This window comes from Eretmochelys imbricata, chromosome 9, assembly GCF_965152235.1.
Source record: "Eretmochelys imbricata isolate rEreImb1 chromosome 9, rEreImb1.hap1, whole genome shotgun sequence".
NCBI lineage: Eukaryota > Metazoa > Chordata > Testudines > Cheloniidae > Eretmochelys > Eretmochelys imbricata.
The window spans coordinates 6,397,155-6,420,915 of record NC_135580.1 but is presented as its reverse complement, the minus strand read 5'-3'; the positions used below and the strand labels follow the sequence as shown (position 1 = coordinate 6,420,915).

General features: G+C 43.4%; 1 protein-coding gene across 1 annotated transcript in view; it reads right to left on the bottom strand.

Moving 5' to 3' along the window:
• Nucleotides 1-9,900: 9,900 nt before the first annotated feature.
• ARMC9 (armadillo repeat containing 9) overlaps nt 9,901-23,761 on the bottom strand; it is a 105,788-nt gene continuing 91,927 nt past the window's right edge. The window contains exons 23-25 of the mRNA XM_077826107.1: nt 22,118-22,250; nt 15,140-15,315; nt 9,901-10,620 (exon numbers count right to left, since the gene is read on the bottom strand). Coding sequence (XP_077682233.1) covers nt 10,598-10,620; nt 15,140-15,315; nt 22,118-22,250 — 332 coding nt within the window. The 3' untranslated portion in view covers nt 9,901-10,597. The remainder of the gene's footprint in view (nt 10,621-15,139; nt 15,316-22,117; nt 22,251-23,761) is intronic.

The window sequence follows — 23,761 nt, the reverse complement described above, 5'->3', positions numbered from 1 at the left end:
TCGGGCTGTGGGGACAAATCAGTCCCCAGTGTTGTGGTTTATGAGGGCAATGCATCCTTGGATGACATGATTTCTTCAGAGGAACCGTGTTAGTCTGTATCAGCAAAACCAATGAGGAGTCCTTGTGGCACCTTAGAGACTAAGGGTAAGTCTACACTACGAAATTAGGTAGAATTTACAGAAGTCATTTTTTTAGAAAGTGATTTTATACAGTCGATTGTGTGTGTCCCCACTAAGCGCATTAAGTCGGCGGAGCTCTTTTGGGATTCTGGCACTCCAGGGTCACCTCTGCTGACGAGATCTTCATGGTCACCTGTGCTGATCAGCTTGCCACAGTGGCCAAGCAGGAAATGAAATTCAAAAGTTTGCGGGGCTTTTCGTGTCGACCTGGCCAGTGCATCCAAGTTGAGAGCGCTGTCCAGAGCGGTCACAATGGAGCACTCTGGGATAGCTCCCGGAGGCCAATACCGTCGAATTGCGTCCACACTACCCCAAATTCGACCCAGTGATGTTGATTTCAGCCCTCATCCCCTCGTTGGGGAGGACTACAGAAATCGATTTTAGGAGCCCATTAGTCAATAAAAATAGCTTCGTTATGTGGATGGGTGCAGGGTTAAATTGATTTAATGCTGCTAAATTCGACCCAAACTCGTCGTGTAGACCAGGGCTAACAAATTTATTTTGGCTTTCATGGGCTAAACCCCATCATTTACCCAGTACATTGTATGCATAGATTGTATATTGAGTGTGTTTTACAATGCGCCCTCTCCAGCGTTAATGCTTTGCCTGCACAGATCACCGCTGGCTTCAGTTAGCTGAAGGATAACTGTCTTGGAGTTGTTTCCTCTGATAACCACTTACATCGTGACAGGAGGATCCATTCATCCACAGAGAATGCTTAGTGGTTTAACTACAAGTTGTATTTAGAAGCAATTGCTAGGACCAGCACCGACACTTTCTGCTCCTATACAGGAAAGACTTGCATTTAATTTGATGTAATTTGATAAAATTCTCAAAGACCTTACTCCAGGGAAACAAACCAAAGCTGATGGTCAGTCAAAAAGAACAGGAGGACTTGTGGCACCTTAGAGACTAACCAATTTATTTGAGCATGAGCTTTCGTGAGCGACAGCTCACTTCATCGGATGCATTCAGTGGAAAATACAGGGAGGAGATTTATATACACAGAGAACATGAAACAATGGGTGTTACCGAACACACTGTAACCAGAGTGATCAGGTAAGGTGAGCTATTACCAGCAGGAGAGTTGGGGGGGGAACCTTTTGTAGTGATAATCAAGGTGGGCCATTTCCAGCAGTTAACAAGAACCTCTGAGGAGGGGGGAGGTGGGAATAAACATGGGGAAACAGTTTTACTTTGTGTAATGACCCATCCACTCCCAGTCTTTATTCAAGTTAATTGTATCCAGTTTGCAAATTAATTCCAATTCAGCAGTCTCTCATTGGAGTCTGTTTTTGAAGTTTTTTTGTTGAAGAATTGCAACTTTTAGGTCTGTAATCGATTGACCAAACAGATCGAAGTGTTCTCCAACTGGTTTTTGAATGTTATAATTCTTGACGTCTGATTTGTGTCCATTTATTCTTTTACGTAGAGACTGTCCAGCCTGACCAATGTACATGGCAGAGGGGCATTGCTGGCACATGATGGCATATATCACATTGGTAGATGTGCAGGTGAACGAGCCTCTGATAGTGTGGCTGATGTGATTAGGCCTGATGACGGTCAGTCAGAGGCCTTATCATTATTATTGCTTAATGACTCCCAGGTTTGAAATTCCTCACCTCTTTGAAACCCCAGCCCACATGAACTCACCCCACCATACATCCTCAGTAGATATAACTGAATTCCACGCAGTTTGCTGCATGTGAATTTTTCAAATAGTGCCCGCACAAAACTACTAAAGATCCCAGGCCACTTAGAAAGAAAAAGTAGAGATTTGTTCCCATGTCCGGGCCAAAATTTCCTCTCCCTTGGCTACTACACAGGGTGCTGTGTACTAGTTCTGTTTCTGGCTACTTCAGCAGTCTGATGTTTAGAGGCGCTGAGTATTCAGTTCCCATTTGAAGTCCATCATTTAGGCTACAGTCTAAAATGTGTTACAATTCTTCCTAATGAAAGAATATTCTTCCAGATGTTCCCAAGTGAAGTATTATTGCCAGTAAAAATCCTCAAGATTATTTATTATTATTTATCCTCTAAAGCTTCATTCCCTTTATTCAGCAGTATTATAAATTAAATTATCATAGGTATTGTCACTAAACAACAAAACCAAATGGCTAACAAACCCTATTAAGCCAGGATCGGTAAGGAATGGTGTCCCTAGCCTCTGTTTGTCAGAGGGTGGAGATGGATGGAGGAGAGAGATCACTTGATCATTACCTGTTAGGTTCACTCCCTCTGGGGCACCTGGCATTGGCCACTGTCGGCAGACAGGACACTGGGTTGGATGGACCTTTGGTCTGACCCAGTATGGCCATTCTTATGTTCTTATGTTCAAATGAAACAATGTCTGTCCTTTTTAAGATGAAAAACTTCAAGACAATGTGGAAGTCATTTTTTAAAATTAAATACATCTTCATACAAGTCAGGCCTCCCACTGAATAAAATAATTTACATTCCTTAGAATTGTGTAGTGTACATTTATTGATAATCATAACAGAGCAGCATTTCCACTCTATAAACACAAAACAGGCATCTCATGGTGTCAGGTGGGTTTCCTGACATTTACATTTAGAGCCTTAGGATTTTCACTTTCCTGGGTGTAAATCAATACTCTGGAATTGTGCAAACTTGAGACATGTGCAAGAAGCGCTGGTGGAATGTGGAACTTGTAGGAGGGAGTAACAAACTTTTCTGAAGCTCTAGAATGTGCCCATCAGAGCAAAGTTTGGAAGGCATGAGATCCTTAAAGGAAAACAGTTTGAATCAGGATGCTACATTAGACATGATATAAATGTATAAGGAACACAAACCCTCATGCTTCAGGGCATAAAATAATCTTTAACTTCCTGGCATTACGAAAAATCTTCATTTGGAGCATCAGGTACTGACCGCTGACAGGACACTGCACTAGATGAGCATTGGTCTGATCAGGAACGGCAATTCCTAGGCTTTTGATCAGGGTAAAAGTGTAAAGCTCCGACTGAACTCCAATTCTGCTCTGGGTTGCAAGGATGGAGGTCTCACTCACACGGTTTAATGATTATATTTAAAACGAATCTCTGCACAGATCATGTAGCTGTTTACAATTCATCCCCCCTGCCCCGCTGAGGGGCACAATACAAGAGCCTGAATAGACAACAATTGTAACCCGGGGCCACCTGACAACTTACCAGGCACACTTAATTAACACAAAGTGAAATAGATGGTTGCCACTCTTCTTTTCAATACAGTAGGTGGCCCAAGGCGACTGGATGCCTCAACAAACAACACTCCATCGTCCAGTCTCCGAGGGCTGCACCTCCACAGGGAAGATGAGTGTGGCAACGGGCTGATGATCACCTGTAGCCCAGCAAGGGCAGGAAGCAAATCACCTGCATGGGCAGATGTTAAAGTGAGGTTCAAGGGAGCAGAGATACATCAGAGGCTTGTTGTTTCTTCATTTTTCCGCCTGCTGCCACAACTCGGTAGCAGATTTGAAACAAGACACTTTGGCCAGAATCATCAGATTGTTTTTGTTTTGTTTTTTTTTTTAGTCTCCCCAAACACACTGTGAGTTTCCCCCACCTCCACTCCACCAAATACCCTTAAAGCCACAGTCCCTTTGAAACACACATTTATAAACAGAGAATGGGGACTGGGTGGGGGCAGAGTTAACCGGGTTTCTATTCAGTAAGCATCAGTGCTGCCTGAAGAAGTCTGCATGTCTCTCTGAGGCTATTCAAATGCAACTGTAAAGAATGTAGCACTTCCTTGTGAATGGGAATGTGGCACTTCCTTCATCCGCATACTGCGCCCTATGCCATGACTTACAGGAGGAAGTGTGAAAAGAAAAGGAGGACTTGTGGCACCTTAGAGACTAACCAATTGATTGGAGCATAAGCTTTCCTGACCTACAGCTCATTTCATCGGATCCGATGAAGTGAGCTGTAGCTCACGAAAGCGTATGCTCCAATAAATTGGTCTCTAAGGTGCCACAAGTCCTCCTTTCCTTTTTGCGAATACAGACTAACACGGCTGCCACTCTGAAACCTGTCAGTATGAAGTGTGGTGGAATGTTCCCGATCACCTTGCTTCAAAAAAGTCAGCAGGACGGGAGGTAAAGGCTCACAATACAGGCAGCAAAGAACAGTCCCCCAAATTCTCACTATTCCTCTAATTTCTAAATCCACCATTCTGCTACCAAGAAAATAACCTCTCTGACAGCAAACTCATGCCATAAATGGCTTGCAGTACAACGGCCCGGAACTGCCCCACTGATATACCAAATTCCCCCTGCTGGTGCTCACTTCAGGAATGCTGCTGCTACAGCGACTAAGGGCACGTCTACACTACGGGCGCAACAGGGGCACAGCTACAGCAGTAATGTCATACTGTGAATACGTTCTATAGTGATGGAAGGGATATTTCTGTCAGTACATGTCATCTACCTTCCCAAGTGGCAATAACTAGGTCAGTGGAAGAATTCTTCTGTCCACACAGCTCTGGCTAAATGGAGGACTAGGTTGGCTTCACTGTGGTGCTCAGGGTTTGAATTTTTCAAGCCCCAGAGCACAATAGCTATGTTGATCTAACTCTTAAGTGTAGATGTGGCTTAAGAGCTAAATAAAAGGGGGCCATGTTTGTCACACAGATGGTGCAAAACACAGCAGGGAAAGTGGTTTTCTCAGCAGTGAAATGCAGGGAAATGTAAAAACAAACAACAGAAACTGACCAAGCAAACCAACAAAATGAATTAAGACTATCCATTCAGAGGTGAACAGCTGTTTTCAAAACAAGTGTAAATCCAGAAGCCCTCCATGCAGAATTTAAACATTATAGACACACTGTTTTTATTGTATATCTATACACACACACACATATATACACTCTGTCTCTCTAATGATAAAATTAGGCTGAAGCTATAACTTAAAGGTTTCAGAGTAACAGCCGTGTTAGTCTGTATTCGCAAAAAGAAAAGGAGTACTTGTGGCACCTTAGAGACTAACCAATTTATTTGAGCATAAGCTTTCGTGAGCTACAGCTCACTTCATCGGATGCATACAGTGGAAAGTGTAGAAGATCTTTTTATATACACACAAAGCATGAAAAAATACCTCCTCCCACCCCACTCTCCTGCTGGTAATAGCTTATCTAAAGTGACCACTCTCCTTACAATATGTATGATAATCAAGGTGGGCCATTTCCAGCACAAATACAGGGTTTAACAAGAATGTCTGAGGAGGAGGGGGCGGGTAGGAAAAAACAAGGGGAAATAGGTTACCTTGCATAATTGTTTTTTCCTACCCCCCTCCCCCCGACGTTCTTGTTAAACCCTGGATTTGTGCTGGAAATGGCCCACCTTGATTATCATACACATTGTAAGGAGAGTGGTCACTTTAGATAAGCTATTACCAGCAGGAGAGTGGGTTTGCGTGTGGGGGGTGGGGTGGGGTGAGAAAACCTGGATTTGTGCTGGAAATGACCCAACTTGATTATCATACACATTGTAAGGAGAGTGATCACTTTAGATAAGCTATTACCAGCAGGAGAGTGGGGTGGGAGGAGGTATTTTTTCATGCTTTGTGTGTATATAAAAAGATCTTCTACACTTTCCACAGTATGCATCCGATGAAATGAGCTGTAGCTCACGAAAGCTTATGCTTAAATAAATTGGTTAGTCTCTAAGGTGCCACAAGTACTCCTTTTCTATAACTTAAAGTAGACTCACAGCCTTTTGACCCCAGAACGCTTTCCTCTTTTCATATGTGGAACTGCTGTATTAGCTTCCTGGTAAACAAGAACACAGCTGGTTTAACTAAGCAATGAAGCACTCAAGCACGGTATTCTCCACTGTTCTGATTATGGATTTATCGTGGGCATGTTTTACCAACCAGCAGCCTTTCGAGAGCATGTGAAAGTGACTAACTTCCTTTAGGCATGAGGTGCAGAATTTATTGCATGCACGTTATCCTGTTCCCTCTTTTACTATCTGGCTACTTGTAACCCTTTATCAACAGCAATACTTACATTTATGAGACTGAAAAAGTTCTGCCTGCATGATTGACATTCCAACTTTTCCACAGAATAAAGGTACTTTATCAGCCTTTAATAGGAATGGCACTGCTGAGAATGTAGTTTAAACACACACACGGTTTCATTGCAAAAGTGGATGGAAAATTGTCATATCTAATCAATTACTTAGGTGGACTGAGGGTAGCACAAAAACAGTCTGATAAAGTCTGCAAATTATAGATTGACACTCCAACATGTCTAGTGGCTCAAAGTGGGGAAAACTCCATAAAGTCCTCACTTGTAAAGGCCCCTGTAAGAAAGAACTATTTCTCCCCTCCCCGGCTTGTTGATTTGGGCCCAATTCTGCAAGGTGCTCTGTGCCCTCAATTATCCTGACCCTTAGTTGGTGTAATTCAGCGTAACTCCACTGACGGTCATCGATTCCAAGCTAGAAGGGACCGCATTCTGACCTCCTGCGCAACACAGGCCATAGGACTGTGAGTTACTTTTTGTTTGAACTACAGCATATCTGAGACACGCAAAGTGGGTGTGGTGATATCTTTTACTGGACTAACGTCTGCTGGTGAGAGACAAGCTTTTAAGCTTACACAGAATTAAGATTGAAACTTCTCTCTTTCACCAACAGGAGTAGATCCAAATCAAACGATATTAACTCATCCACCCTGTCTCTCCACTATCCTGGGACCAACACAGCTACAACAATACTGCAAACCATAGATCTTTTGAAAGACATCCAATCTTGAGTTAAAAGTCGCCAGTGATGGAGAATCCACCACAACCCTGGGTAAGTTGTTCCAATGTTAATTGCCTCATTGTTAAAAATTCAAAGGCGTTACACTAGATTTCTGCACCAGCAAAGGATCGGGCCTGTTAAGTTTAATAAAATACAGAGTGCTCAACCCTTCACAAAAGCTGCTCGCATCTCACCAGAAGCAGGCCCATTCTTTCTAAGGTCAACCCCAGCACTGCTGTATAATAAAAAAACTGAACTGAAAGGGAATTCTGGGTATCAGGAAATGCAAATACACATACCTAGCACCCCATTTGTAACAAGTAGTCTTGATATTTTACATTGGAAAAAGATAATGCTTAAGAGGAAAAAGCAAAGCTAGCTAGACTGACACTTAACCCCATCAAACCTCCACAGAGCCACCCTTGGGATGTTAATATTCTGTCTGTCGCAGCCTTCTTAGGAATCAGCAGGAATTTTCACCTGATGGCATTTGCCTCTCCCAAGTAAAGATGGGGAGATCTGCATAAGGAGTTGGATCTCCCCCTCCCCGAGTTTTTTCTCTGGCATAAAGATTTTTAAAGAAAGTTTTAAAATGATAGAGGACAGAGGTCAAAGAGGACCCACAACCACTTTTGGTCCTATGCAGATATGGAACTATGTAAGAACTGCTGATTTCCTGATTACTTTACCCTTCCTGTGGACAAATTAAAATTACAAAGTGATCTGGTCTTTGTAAATTGCAATATTTCAAACCCATCAGTATTTGCCCAATTCCAAAATGAAGTCTAATGTCCAAGGGTTTGGGTTTGTTCCTCAGCCCCATTCGCAGTAAATCGGCACAGTTTCACTGTGCGCAATGGACTTAATGCCAATTTGCACCAATTGAGAACTGACCCTGACTGTTTAATATCACCCTAGGCTGAAATTTGCCACCCAAGGTCTAAATCCAAGTGTAAAACTTCCTTTCCGTTCAGTATAAACCATCAATGACAATTCAACCATTTCTTTCCTATGGGAAAGTGATGACATTTTTGTTTCAAAGGCAGTGGGCCATTCAAACCACCATCAGGTTCATTCTAATTTGCAAATGCTCTCAATTCAGTGTTGCTTTATCATGTCTAAGGTTTTCGACTTGCTTTCCTCACATGCAGTAATCCCAGCACAAAAGGTCTCAACTCCCCTCTCTCTCCCTGCACCCCGATGTTTGGTTTTGAAAAGTGAACATGTAAAAAAGTGAAAAAGCACTGGCTGTCCCATCCCTCTCCCCCCATCAGCAGCCAGACTACAAAGGCAGATTGTGCAGGATTTGGAAGAGGGCTTCTTGTTTTTGTTTCCATCAGTGCTGACACCTGACGGGATATTACTGAAAAGCCAGTCCCGGTGGCTATTGCAGTGTTTCCTGATCGCTGCTACATTTAAAAGAATGAACAACAAAACAAATTTCTGCATCATAAATCACTGCTAGGATTAACTGCTCTAGTTCTTATTCAGTGACTGGCCCACTCACCTTCCACTTTACATTTACTGAAGAACAGCTCAAGTCTATTTTGAGAAAACCGGTTCCTGCTCAGATTTCACAAGAAGATGTAACAGATCATTGTTCAAAGTCAGATGTAAGGAATGTCACAGAGGGTGACAAAGGGTCAAGGAAGGATACCCAGGTGCACACTTTGGAGGGTTGTGTTAAGGAAGAATTGCTCGAGAAAGGCTCAAGGACTCACAAGGAGAAAACAAAACGAAAAGGAGTACTTGTGGCACCTTAGAGACTAACCAATTTATCTGAGCATGAGCTTTCATGAGCTACAGCTCACTTCATCGGATGCATACCGTGGAAACTGCAGCAGACTTTATATATACACAGAGAATATGAAACAATACCTCCTCCCACCCCACTGTCCTGCTGGTAATAGCTTATCTAAAGTAATCATCAGGTTAGGCTAAGCTAGGTTAGATAAGCTATTACCAGCAGGACAGTGGGGTGGGAGGAGGTATTGTTTCATATTCTCTGTGTATATATAAAGTCTGCTGCAGTTTCCACGGTATGCATCCGATGAAGTGAGCTGTAGCTCACGAAAGCTCATGCTCAAATAAATTGGTTAGTCTCTAAGGTGCCACAAGTACTCCTTTTCTTTTTGCGAATACAGACTAACACGGCTGTTACTCTGAAAGGAGAAAACAGTTCTTCATCCCGAGTGAGAAAGCGGATTATTCATTCAATGGGTTTTAAAAACAGGATGTGTGCTCCGCAAGGGGTCGGTGCCCTCAGGGAAGGCTGCTGAGCAGATCCCTACTGGAAAGCACTGCCCCGCGTTTGGGCAATGGTGAAATATTGCTTCAGTTGCCACCGGTCGCTCCTTTGCCCATTTTATATTCTTCAGCAGAATGGAGCAGGTCCACACACACCTTCCCGGTGGAGGAGTCGGAACACTGCCTGCTGAGTACACACCAACTAATACCTGCAAAAGATTCCCCCCCCATACCTCAGACTCACACTTCTCAAATAAGGTGGATGAACAGGGATCCTAGAAATCCATTTGCCACGGAAAAACGCACAATTGGCGTTTTTACAGAGAAGCTTCAGCTTTTACATTTTGTACATTTTACATTACATACACTTTAGCGGAGCCTCCATTATCCAGCTGTCCATCATAACCGAACTGGAGCTGTCAGCCCCGGGCAGCAGAGCTTGGGCTTCAGTGGATCTGCCACCATTCCAGTTAGATCAGATAAATGGGGTTCCACTGTATAGAATACAGACATAGATGTATCTGGTATATGCAAGAAATACAAATTGCAATTCTATTCATTTTCTTTTATTTTAAGGACTGATGGCACTGGTAGGCTTTGAACTCGCTTACAAATTGTAAATATACCAATAAAACATCGTGTTCAATTGATACCTATAGATATTGTGACTTGGGAAACGAAAGTTCTGTGTTTCATTTTCATCACATAAAAAGGTGGATTTTTAATTTTTTTTTATAGGAGAATTTTGGGGTTTTCATCACAGAAGACTAGGATCCCTGTTGATCAAGCACCCAGCACACATCTCAGCGGGCCAAATTCAGAGCTCACTTACATACATGTAAGTCCCATGAAGTGAACATGATTGCATGAGGTGTTAGTCAGCGCAGAACTAGACACACGGTCTTTCTTGGCTGCTGAAGTTTCCCTGTACGTAGATGTTCCATCCCCTCAGCTCATAAACCAAGGGCCAGTTTAAAAAGCAGGTCCAGAAATTGGTCTAGTGAACAACATGTAAACAGTACACTTCAGCCAGCTCATTACATCAGCCCTATGGACCTTCTCCCCAGGGCAGTCCCTAGGGGGAGTAGGGGGAAGGCACACATACACACACTGTTTAATGCTATTCAGCAATGTTGCTTCAAGAATAGTTGGATTGCGTACATCTACCCAACCAGTCCTCGTCTGCTGCTGGAGCGGTGCTGCTACCCGAATTGTGATTCCTGAGAAGGTCTCTTGTTTTAACCAGGAGGGGACACATCCCATCAGATAATCCCTGAACCACGTGCAAGGCATATGCAGTGGAGTGTTGATAACCTCACTCTCCTCTGGGGCAGCTGCCAGTGAAGCTAGGAGTCTTGTTACAAGATGCTACCTGTGTCCTTAAAGGATAAGCCAGGTGGTTGCTGAAGAAAGGAACTGTTCTCACTTCCTAGAGGACTGGCTGCCTGCAGAACGGAAGTAAGAAAGGGAATGTCAGCTGAAAGTAGAACTGATTATCGGATGGTCTCTGCCTGTGGGGAACACATGTTCAACCTGGACACCAGCACAAACAGCACAGCAAAAAATACACAAAGGAAACTTAAATCACAAATGTTACAACTTGAAAATGTGGGTTTAGTCTTGATAGGCATTTACACTTTATCTGAGCTTTCACCTATTTGCCAGATATTACTGTCACCACTTCTGGACAATGGGATGCTGTTTCAAGGGCTGGTGTTTCCACAGAAAAAATAACCCTTTCCTCCTCTTCTTTTTGTATTACAGTACAGTAGTATCCAGTTGTCCCAGCCAAGATCAGGTGCAGCACATATACATAGTCAGAAAGCCCCAGTCCCAAGGAATTCACACTCAGAATAGCCAAGACAGACACAGTGGAAGAAAGGAAGGAAGGATTCTTCTCCTCATTTTACAGAGGTGGAGCTGAGAACAGATTCGGTGAAATAATTTACTCAGAGAGTGTCTGTGGCAGATCTCGGAACTGAGCACAGATCTCGAATCTCAATTCAGTGCCTTAACTGCAAGCCCATGTGCCCTCTCTGTACAAGCCTGTACAAGAAGGAAACTAGCAAAAACCCCAAAGCTGTTGGCTTTACTCTAGTTTTGCTTTATGTTATATATGTGCAGTGAAGTCCCAATGACATCACTACTGATGCAGGACTCAAAATGAGGGTGGAATTTGGCCGAAGGTGTGTAGATACCCCCGTGCTACCTGTGCATACATAAGACATAAAGTCCACGTGCCCTCAGTCACCCCAAAAAAGAAACCCATCTAGTCAAAGGGTATGTCTACACTAGGAACTCAGCTAGGGATAGGAGTCACAGCTTGTGCATCCACATGCTAAAAACAGTCGTGTAGCCAGAGTGGCACAGGCCAGCCCCCTCAAGTACGTAGCCACAGCAGGGGTCAGGAGGGTTTGTACTTGAGGTGGCTAGCCAATGCCACCACTTGCTGCTGTGCGGGCTACCATGGCTACACTGCTATTTTTAGTATACTAGCTCAGTGAGATTTTTAGTACACCAGCTCAGTGGGTAAGGAATGGTGTCTTTAGCCTCTGTTTGTCAGAGGGTGGAGATGGATGGCAGGAGAGAGATCACTTGATCATTACCTGTTAGGTTCACTCTCTCTGGGGCACCTGGCACTGGCCACTGTCGGTAGACAGGATACTGGGCTGGGTGGATCTTTGGTCTGACCCAGTCTGGCCGTTCTTATGTTTTTATGTGTCTCCATTAGCTGGGAATCACACCCCTAGCTCCTAGCGTAGACGGAGTCTAAACTGGATTTCTTGAAATGTGTTGCTGTTTTCCATAAAATACTAGTCATATCGTTAACAACAGGCTAGAGACTCCAGTCTGTGGGATTACACTGGCTATATAAACCGTATCGGACAATCATCTTTCTCTCCTCATCATGACCAGTGCTTGGCTCTCATAAAATCTATATGTCACCAAAAACTTGCGACAGACAGACAAACAAATCAGCCTGACCCACAGGTGTCTGTTGGGGGGAACTATAGTCCCTCTGAGCATGCAAAAATGAACAGGCCTAGAGGTCTGAGCAGAGGACTGGGAAACAGGAACTCCCATGCCCTCATCACAGTTGCCAACTTTCACGTGGTAAATAAGCACCCCGACTTTCACAATAAGCCAAAAATCAAGCTAATCCCATTTCAAAATAAGCCAATCCCCAAGAGCCGCAACACTATGTGACAATTAGATCCCCCGAGCGTGCAATCTAGGACTGCGGTGCACCTGCTGTGCACCCCTGACTCTCTCCCCGCTCTTGCCCCTGCTTGCCCCCCCTTGCCTCTGCTTGCTGGGAGCCGATCAAAAAAAAAAAGATGCAACAAGCTACAACAAGCAACAAGCTAAACAAGCAAACTACAAGCCAAAAACTAGTCAACAAACAACTCACAAGCCAATTAAGCCAAAATTTCTGTGGGTTTTTTTTCACAGGTTTGGCATGGCTGGCCCTTATCCTTGCTGACTCACACTGTGGGTTGGTTGCTCATTTAAGACCAGATTTTTAAAGTATTTAGGTGCTTCAGAAAATCCCAGCAGACACCTACCTGCCTCTTCAGACACGTTGGCCCTTAACCTATGTACCTCAATTTTCCCCTCTGTAAAATGGGGACAAAGATGCACACCTGCATCACAACACCCATGTGAGGTGGGCGCGGGGGTGTTAATTCATTAATATCTGCGAAGTGCTTTGCGAATGCAAAATGCTGTACAAATTACAAACATATTGAAAGTAATGTTTATGGAAGACACCGGTGTAAAGCCCCTAGACTGCTTTGAAATCTCAGCCATTACTAACAAGATAATACAGTGAACAGTGAAGAGTCTCCTATTAATAGCAAACTAAGTGCTAGGGAATCTGTGACTGATGCAAAAAAATCAGGAATAAGCCTAACCTGGAGCCTTTTTCCAACACTCAGGAGAGGGAACTACCTGTTTATGTGATCAGATGTATCCATTGTGCACATAATCTTAAGATGCACACCCAGGGCAGAATTAATAGATCTACGTCCAGGTGAAGTCTGAAAGTTCAAGTAGCCCAGGAGTCTGGGCTTGTGGATGCACATACCGAGCCTGCAGAGAAACCCCAGTGACTTAAATCTCTGATCACATTCGGTTTTAATGTGATATTGATACAAGCTGCACTGTACACTGTTTCTTTGGATACGGGACTCCCTTCAAAGCCCCCACTGAGCACTTAGCACAAGACTGGGTGTAGAGAGGACGGATCAGGACCGATCTTTCATCAAACACATGCACCTAGGAGCATGAATTCACGCTCAGCTCCATGCTCCCTGGAGAAGCTGGACATGTGGACAGCATTTCCTTTTGTGTGTGCATGCTGCACTTTTGCCTTTTTCAGCAGCGCTTCCCTTTAAACAGACAGCGAAACAGGAACCGGGGAAGGATTCTTGGCTATTAACACCATTATCGATCCAGTCAGGACAGTGCTCGTATTACAGGAAACAGCAAGCACTGACGTCAAAGCTAAAGAGAGGGTGTATGCAGCAGGAATACAATGGGGTCAAGCTAACAGACCTGGCAGCATGATCTAGGGAGGGATGAACATGGGACTCCTCTCCAGAAACTTACTCAGTTCTAATCCTGGCTCTGACTGACTCACTATGTAGAGTCCCAGCTCTGCCACCGATTTACTATGTAACCACAGCCAAGTCACTTCACCCCTGGGCCTCAGTTTCCTCTTCTGTAAAATGCGGTTAATGATACTTATGTACCTGATAGTGGGTGAGGCTTAGGGGCATTGTGAAGCTAATTAATGCTTGTAAAGCACTCCAAGATCTTCCGATAAAGTGCTACAAAAATGCAAATTCCGATGATGATTATGACACGCTTGTAATAAGTACACAGCTAGCAGGTGCTTTCATATTTATTCATGCTGGCTCCAAAAATAATTGCCTGCATATAGTTGAGTTTTGGAAAAAATGTCTAAAAATGTCAGGCCTCGTCTTCATTGCAAAAGACAGATGTGTTCCTGAGTTAAAATCCTAACAAGGACAAGGCAGTTTGTAGTTTTCACATGAGTTAGCAGGTGGAGACACAGAGAAGGACCCCCCATCTTTAACTCAACCTGCGGACTCGTATGAAAATCACAAAGTGCCTTGTCCTCACTAGGATGTTAACTCGAGTCAAGAACACACCTTTTCGCCGAGTGAAGACACAGCCCTTGGACTCCTTTACAGCTGCTGACAGGCCCTGACTGCTGTGTGAGTATTGGGGACGTCACCTGAGGCACTTACACATTGAGGAGTCAGAAGGGCTAAGAATATTATAACAGGCTGGAAGCATCTTTCACTTCCACCTTCTTGGCCATCACACCCCTTTTCTAGCTCTCCTTCTCTCTTCCAGAGCCTGGGCAAGCGACACCAGCTTAGACTTCGTTAGGCTCACCCTTGGTAGGCCAAATTCAACGATGATTCACAGATTATAAAGCCGGAAGTGATCATTTAGCTGGCCACGCAAGTTACACATAAAGTGGGTGTGAGCCAAAGGAAGTCTAAAGGATTAGACCGAAAGTCTAATTTGGGGGCTGGAAGAAGGTTTAAGTGTCGCTAACCTAGATTCACCTCTGAAATTGGGCCACCTTCTATACCAAAAGCAGGAAGGATGTTGGATCTAAATGCTGACACGAGAGTCTAGAATTATGAGAAAAGGAGTACTTGTGGCACCTTAGAGACTAAAAGGTGCCACAAGTACTCCTTTTCTTTTTGCGAATACAGACTAACACGACTTCTACTCTAAAACCTAGAATTATGAGCAGTGTGTTCAGCAGGATAGAATTTTATGTGTGCGTATCCAGCAGTGGATAACTACATAGTCATACAACAACATTTACAGCACAAAACACCATTCATGGAGACTGCTGTAAAGCTTCCTTCTTTCCTCCCTTAACACAGACAACTTGAAGAGTGAGAGTTTTTCACTTACTCTGCCTGCTTCTTGTAGATGATCCCGAAGAGCTAGGCCGGCTTGTTTGCTGCGGTCCAGACTGTGAGAACTGTGGTGCAATGGTTGGGATCTTTCCCTTTCGAGGGCTGGGACTCTGCACTTCGGGAGTGCGGGGGACCCTACGTTTGCCAGTGAAGGCAGAGGAAAACTCGCTGCTGGAAGAGAGACGGAAAGAGTTAGAATGTTCATGTTCATGGCTTTACATCAAGGGACAAAACAGGCTGCAGAACATGGGGGAAATCTAACAGCCATTTGGACACCTACAATCAACCAAATCCCATTGCACATCCTCACCAACACAGTGTTACGCACACTGGCCAAAGTCTAGGGAGGTCACGGATGGAAATGAACATTGTACTCCCTCAGCTGTACCTTACAAAACACACACCTCATTAAGGACCCACATTCCCTTCTGTTTCAGAGTAGCAGCCGTGTTAGTCTGTCTTCGCAAAAATAAAAGGAGTACTTGTGGCACCTTAGAGACTAACCAATTTATTTGAGCATAAGCTTTCGTGAGCTTCTTTGGATCTTACAGTCTCCACTGTAAGAGCATAAGAATGGCCATACTGGGTCAGACCAAAGGTCCATCCAGCCCAGTATCCTGTCATCCGACAGTGGCTAATACCAGGTTCCCCAGAGGGAGTGAACCTAACAGGTAACGATCAGGTGATCTCTCTCCTGCCATCCATCTCCACCCTCTGACAAACAGAGGCTAGGGACATCATTCCTTACCCATCCTGGCTAACCGTCATTAATGGACTTAACCTCCATGAATTTATGTAGTTCTCTTTTAAACCCTGTTATAGTCCTAGCCTTCCTAACCTCCTCAGGCAAGGAGTTCCACAGGTTGACGGTGCGTTGAGTGAAGAAGAACTTCCTTTTATTTGTTTTAAACCTGCTGCCCAATAATTTCATTTGGTGACCCCTAGTTCTTATATTATGGGAAGAAGTAAATAACTTTTCCTTATTCACTTTCTCCAAACCACTCATGATTTTATATACCTCTGTCAAAAAGAAAAGGAGTACTTGTGGAACCTTAGAGACTAACAAATTTATCGTAGCTCACGAAAGCTTATGCTCAAATAAATTTGTTAGTCTCTAAGGTGCCACAAGTCCTCCTTTTCTTTTTGCAAATACAGACTAATACGGCTGCTACTCTGTAACTAGTGTTGGTGGACACTCTGGAGGCACCTGGCCAGTGACCCAAGCGTTGATCCATGGAGTATTCTTGCTTTTGGATCTATATTCAGTTATTACTCTAGCCAGCCATACCTTTCCTAACCAGAAAAGACCAAACTGAAACAATTTCAGCACGAAAAGGACAATCACCTTTAGGAGGAAATAAAATTAGAGTCAAGAGAAGAGACCCAAAAAGTGCCAACCAGCACTAGGTAATTAAAGTGGTAGCCAGAGGGCCTCTTTTGCTTCATCAAAAGAAGTCATTGTGACCGGTAGGAAGAGTGATTAGGAGGATTTGAAGACATCTAATCTTCTACTCTGGATGGAATGCTGCTGGGTCGGCAATGATTAACTGCTGCTTCACCTTTTGCAGAGCTACCTTAGCAAACATTTCTTTTATTTTTTAAATTACATTAATTGTCCAGGATTTTGCTTTTGGAAACACTAGCTGCAAGTGACACAGACTTGTGTTAAAAGTCTGCTCTGAACCATCTTTATAGCAAGATCTCTCTCAGGTAGTTGTTTACTTGCCTCTCTTTTATTACTCTTCCTTATCATTTCAAAAGATCACGCAGATGATATCCAGTGTAGGGAAAAGGCATTTACAAAAGAGGAATCCGACTGGCCAAAACAAAATTCCAAGCCATGGTACTATTACAAAAGATCACAGGGATTTAGAACGAACAAAAGCGATTTAAACGTTTCTGTCCACAAAATAGTTTCACTGTCATCTGCTGTTTGCAATTTTTATCACTTGGTTTCAACTTCTTTAGTTTTTGATATTCTAGTGATGTGCTTCTTACAGTTCTCAGATGTAGATAAAATGCTAATGACTACCAAAAACAATCCTTAAACAAGCTTTGCACCATTTGAGCAGAATGTGAGCTTTCCTATTCCTCAGTCCCACATACTTAACAACAACAATCTAGATCTAAAATTCTGCATGTTAAAAAGCCATTGCATGGCTAGTAAGGATCTCCCTGAAGATTAGCTATAGAAGCCTAAATAGCTATACTGTAAAAAGCATACTTAGAGACAAAGTAAAACAGAGCAATCAGAATTCAAGTCTTTGCAAAAGCACAAGTGCAGGAGGACAGGGAATAAACATGAAGTGAGCATAGTACCTAAGGTACAAAATCTCCCATGTTGAAGGTGAAATACATGGAGCATACGGCAAGTGTTGATAGTAGACCCCTAGGTGCCCAATTGTACCTCAGCCATGTATCAAATATCAAATATCCAAAACACAATGAAAACAGAATTGGCCAAAGATCTCCCGTTGTCTAACATAGCAACCGGCTGCTGTGTGTAAAATAATTAGAGTTTAACTAGAGAGGTGCTGGAGACAAATATGTCATGGGAAAATATTCAGCAGTGCCGCCTCTTTTGTGCTATAACTCCAGAGTTGTTAACTGGCCTCTTCACCTTGAACAGTCTCTTACAATGTGTGTTAACTACTTATGCTAAACAATTTGTTCCACCTTGTATTTAGCTGCGACACCCACCCTGAGTGCCTTTTCCAGACCTCATGGAAGAGCTCTGTGTGAGCTAGAAAGCTTGTCTCTTTCACTAACAGAAATTGGTCCAATAAAAGATATTACTCGCCCACCTCGTCTCCAATAGGAGGAGTTATTTATGACAACATGCTGCCATGCCCAGAGAGTGTTCATCACCCTTAGCATTACATCAAAACTTAAATCTTTATTTAGAAGAAACAAAACCATTTGCTTTCCCAGTAACAGGTGGCCTGAAGCCAGAGATATAACTGGAGAAGAAAGACTGCATAATACACTTAATGGTCAACCAAGTGATGTGATAGGGTTTGAATGCAGAAGATTAATTAGGACCTTGTTTTCATAGATTCATAGATATTAAGGTCAGAAGGGACCATTATGATCATCTAGTCTGACCTCCTGCACAATACAGGCCACAGAATCTCACCCACCCACTGTCAACATCCGTGAAAGCTGCTCCCTAGATCACTTTCCAAAAAGAAAAAGGAACTCAACTGACATCCAGAGAGGAAGTGCACCTAGCTGTTCTTGTCCAATCTAAGATATTACCTCACCCACCTTGTCTCGCTAATATTCTGGGACCAACATGTCTACAACAATATTGCATATAAATCTGCCATAGACACATATACCCTGAATATAGCACTCCCGAGGAACTACAGTTGAATTTTTAGATAATTTCACTAGATAGTTAAAAACATGACATTAGGGAGGTATCCAAACTTTCTCTCTTTTCTGCAGGTGCTGAATGAAGCGCCTGAGATATTAAAATACTACTGCACTTGCTCTTAACCAAATATAAATATCACTTCAGCCAGTCAAAAGCCAGCTTATTTACAAGTGTTCAGTATACTACTCAATAAAGACAGGCTTTATTATACATCAATTAGTTTTTGATTGGCTAAAACCACAACAGGCCTGTACTCGGCCAATCAGAATGCTGCAGATCAATAAAAGTACAATGGGCAATTGTCACTCCATCATTTACTAGCTAAAATGATAATTTGTTGCAGCGGAAATAAAGTCATTGCAATATGAACTGTCAGAGTCAGTGGGACTCATTCGTTTCTCAGTTTGGTTTAATACCAGTGTAAATTCAGTGACTTCAATGGAGTTATTCCAGATTTACATTGCTGTGAGCAAGAGAGGGATCAGGCCCAGGGTCCCTGGCATTGAACCAAAACAATTCTGCTTCACCTCAGTATATACTTTCCATATGCGCAGCAGGGAGAAGATTGCTTACAGTGGGCAAAACTAAGGTGGAAGCAACAGTCCATTCGCTCTGTTGTTCATTGTCGGAACTAGTTCATTTAAGTATTTATCCAACAGAGGAAATGAGACATTGGAACAAAAGGCACGCTTGGCTACTGTAGAAGCACCATATTGACTTAGCACCTCTGATGCAGAAAATCCAGTACATTGTTTGCTTTGCAAATGGCTACATTCCAACAGAATACCTTTAGAACAGAGAAAACCTTTTGTAGTTGTAAACACCCATTTTTTCATGCTTTGTGTGTATAAAAAGATCTTCTACACTTTCCACAGTATGCATCCGATGAAGTGAGCTGTAGCTCACGAAAGCTTATGCTCAAATAAATTGGTTAGTCTCTAAGGTGCCACAAGTACTCCTTTTCTTTTTGCGAATACAGACTAACACAGCTGTTACTCTGAAACCATTCCAATATCCATAACTTTAGGCAGCTTTTGTACATTCAAATCACTGCAAACATGGGGAAAAAAGAAAAATCGCCTCCTGGGTGAGATTTCACTTTCCTATCTCCACCTAGAAACTCCTCTGAAACAAGAGCGGTACATCAGTGAAGAGAGGAATACCCTAGTATTACAGGTCATAAGCCACTATACGGAGCTGGAGAGTTATTTCTGGTGACTCAGTAGACCAGGTGAGCCCTATTAGCTTCAACCCAAGAGGATAAAAAGGGGCCAGGTATCCCATAGAGGCAAAGGAAGCTTAGGAAGAGGTTTGCTTTTTTTTTTCCTGGTTATTTATGAGTAAATGCAAATCCCAGGAAGGGGTTAAGTTTGGACATTAACACAGACCGTGCGCACGTGTGTGCGTGTACACATTGTGCTGAGAATGGGGTGGGGATGCTGCCAGTTCACAACTAGCTGCACTCCAGAGTGATTGAGAAACAGCCGGCTCTGTCTGACACAGGGGAGGAAACAAGGATCCTCTCACATACTTCTGACCTACTGTTCGTGTTTGTAATGTTTGCTTAGTTACCATGGAGATGGGCAATTCAGAAATAATAATTTTATTAAGATAATGTTGAAATAAAAAGAAAACGGTACAGAGTTTAAGCACAGAAGTTTCTGGTTATCAGGGAATAAGGTACAGATTATCAAGGGGTGCGGAATTCGGTTTAGAAACGGGTGGCGTAAGGGATACATAATCTGCAATCTCCCCGATTGGGCGTAAAAGTTTAACCAGTCAAAGTACAGACATTGAGATATGGGGGTATGTTGTCCATATAACGGCTATGTTCAGGTGTGGAGTATAATGAGTGGATACGATGATGGGGATGGATCTACCCTCATTTGGTGGGATTTAATGTTCAGTGAGTTTATGGTTCCAGTTCATATGGTCCAATGGAAAAAGTCTCTCAGTCCCTTTCCCATAGTGGATGCACGATGTCGTACCGGCTCACACCTCCTGGTATTGTCGGTGGCCGGTGATCTGTTCGATGTAGATGTCCCTGGACCATCGGATGGTGTCCGAGACCAGCAGGCGCCGCATGAGCCTATAAATAATGCTGCTGCTGGACCACTACACGTCCCAGAAGTGCTAACTTGTTGGCAACACATAATTTTTCATCTCGCAGCAGGGGGACAGTGCAATTGAGAAACTGGAAACAATAGGGAGATGTATGCAACAGAGAAACAGAAATCTCTAGCCATGGAGCCCAATTCCCAGAAGGGTGAGTACCCGCAGCTTCAACTGAGGTCCACAGGACCTGAAGGTCGTCAGAACCTCTGAAAGTTGGGTCCCGATAGGCTTGGTATATCTTCTCCCCAACACATCCATACCCGGCCCCATTAAATTAGGCTTGAATAAAGACTGGGAGTGGATGTGTCATTACACAAAATAAAACTATTTCCCCATGTTTATTTCCGCACCCCCTCCCCCACCGTTCCTCACACATTCTTGTCAACTGCTGGAAATGGCCCACCTTGATCATCACTACAAAAGGGTTTGTTTTTGTTTTTGTTTTATTTCCTCTCCTGCTGATAATAGCTCACCTTACCTGATCACTCTCATTACAGCGTGTATCGTAACACCCATTGTTTCATGTTCTCTGTGTATATAAAATCTCCCCACTGTATTTTCCACTGCATGCATCCGATGAAGTGATCTGTAGCTCACAAAAGCTTATGCTCAAATAAATTTGTTAGTCTCTAAAGTGCCACAAGTCCTCCTTTTCTTTTTGCGGATACAGACTAACACCGCTGCTACTCTGAAACCTATCCTCATCCACTCCATATTCTCTTTTGTTTCTGAGTCACTGCTTCAAATCCGCCCCAAGTCAGACATCAGCAAAAGTTGTTGCCACCCAATGGTTATTTGAGGGAATCTGAAAAAAAAGAGTGGGTCTCGGGGTCCAGTTCCTAGTAGACAAGGATCCTCAACCAACAAAACAGCATCACAATTGCAGTTCCATGACAAACCCTTTTGGGGAGGCCAAGCAGTAGTGATCCCTTCGGGTTAGGGATGGAGCACACCGATGGAAGAACTTGTCCTGCTGCTGTCTTCGGCTATCCCTCAATGTGAGGATGGTGTCTGCCAAGGGGGTTCATTGGTGGGTTTTTAAGTGGCTGAGGAGCCCAATTCATGCCCTACAGATTTTGCCACAGAAGTTCTCCATGGATAACTCAAGGACTTGATCCCTGTCATGCTCCCAATGGCTCTGGCTCCTGATCTATGTAATAAATGTTTTTTTTCTGCACAGTAAGTCATCTAAGGAAGCGATCAGGATTTTTTTTTGCAGCTGACAGTCTTGAGGCTTATGTATGATGTTCACTAATGAAATCTGTTTGCTTTAGATTTCTTCTGTTCTGGCCCAGATTTTTAAAAATTGAATAGCTGCCACTGGCAGAGCTAAGAGTATTTTGTTTGGCAAGCATCATCACAGCTATGTCACACCACACTACATCATACATCAGTTGGCTTCACAGTAGTATGGAATTAGCTGGTAACCACCTGGACTACTTCCCCGTTTCCTGATATTCAGCACTTTAAAAATCATACCTGTCTGATTGCCCATTAATTTTGTCCTGGACAAAATCAGTGGATCGGGCACACAGGACTTCAGTAACTTCTGAGACGTGTTGATCCGTTCTGAGACCCACTGAGAACACCTGGGATGAGTCTGTTTCAATTGCTGTTTGAAAAGAGGTAACGTTTCAAGGCAGAGATGTCACTTTACAAATTACAAGTAAACGCTGTTAGTCTGTTTGAGTCCCCCTCACATATTATGAACCAGGCCAATGGGAAGTCACTGGTGACAAGGAGCAGCCACTCAAAGACCCCACTGTCAGTATCATGTTATGACATTTACTCATGAGATCAGATTGCCCACCCGCTGCCTAGCACTAGTGTAGAATGTATAAATCAGACTTGTGCATGAAAGGACAAGTCTGCTTTCTGAGAGGGGCACCGGGGACTAAGACACGCGAATCCAACTGGAGTGAGCAGACACTGGTGGCTAAGTTCCCTCACTTAAAAAACATGCCCCTGAAGCATTTCCATTTGGTGCTCTCATAAAAGTGGACTGCTCTCATGTGCTGAAACACGGACACGGACTGGGACGCTTTCAGACAAGCACCAGACCAGCTGGAAAGAGCTTTCTATTACTGTCTCATGTTCTGTGAAAGAAGTGCAATGATCAGACCTGGAGAGATCACAGGGTCTTCGCTTGAAGGTTGCAAACAGGTGTCAGAGGGTCCTGGCCACCCTGTCCTTACCATATTGCTAAATGGAAGGGTGGTGGTCCGAGCTAGATCCTAATTAGACAGGAGTGGGATTCCCAGGTGGGTGAAGGTCCAGGTATGGAAGAGCATGAGAGGCTGCTTTAGGTTAAGAAAGTGGTCAAAGGTTTGTTGGGGCAAGGGCAGGCACTTCCTTGTGACTCTGATTTGAGATGCTGGATTACATTGATCCAACTATTCATCCGAAGCTTTTGTCTCACCCAGCCCTTCACTCCTGGTCAATCCCTGATCATTTTAGAACTCCATTGCATCAAACCCAATGACACCCCCAACTCTGGGCTGTTCAAAATGAAGCTGGAAAATGAGCAAAACTAACATGAGTAGGTTTCCAGTACACCAAGGGCAAAACTTAACTAACTAAATGCCCTACTGCAGAACAATATTATTGGGTGACAACAAAGCTTCTAGAGGGAGCACAATTTTTATCACACACACATGGAAAAGTGTTACAGGGGAAGGGACAGAAGTGTTTTGTACACTAAGATTTGTAGGTTGTTGTTTCATGTGATTATTCTACATTCTGAATCCCAAAGATCAGGGGAGAAATGGATGAGCAATCATTTATTTTGCAAGATCTGACACCTCAGGCAAACCACTGGCAACCCTTATCACAACAATACTGGACTAGTTGCATGACTATTAAAAAGAACCATGTCTTGGCTACACAAAAAGGAATTACTTTGCCTGCAAAAGTATATTATACTTATAATATATGTGCATAGATATATGTGTAACACGTTCCCATTTAGCGACCTCCCCTCCTACAAAAAGAGATGCTGCACCTCATGTAAGTCCTCTTGATAAGCCCTACATTAAATACAGTCACATACACAATCTGGATAGAACCTACTCGTAGATTTTGGCTTAGATGAGACACAGTACCGAGGCGATACTTATCTGTGAT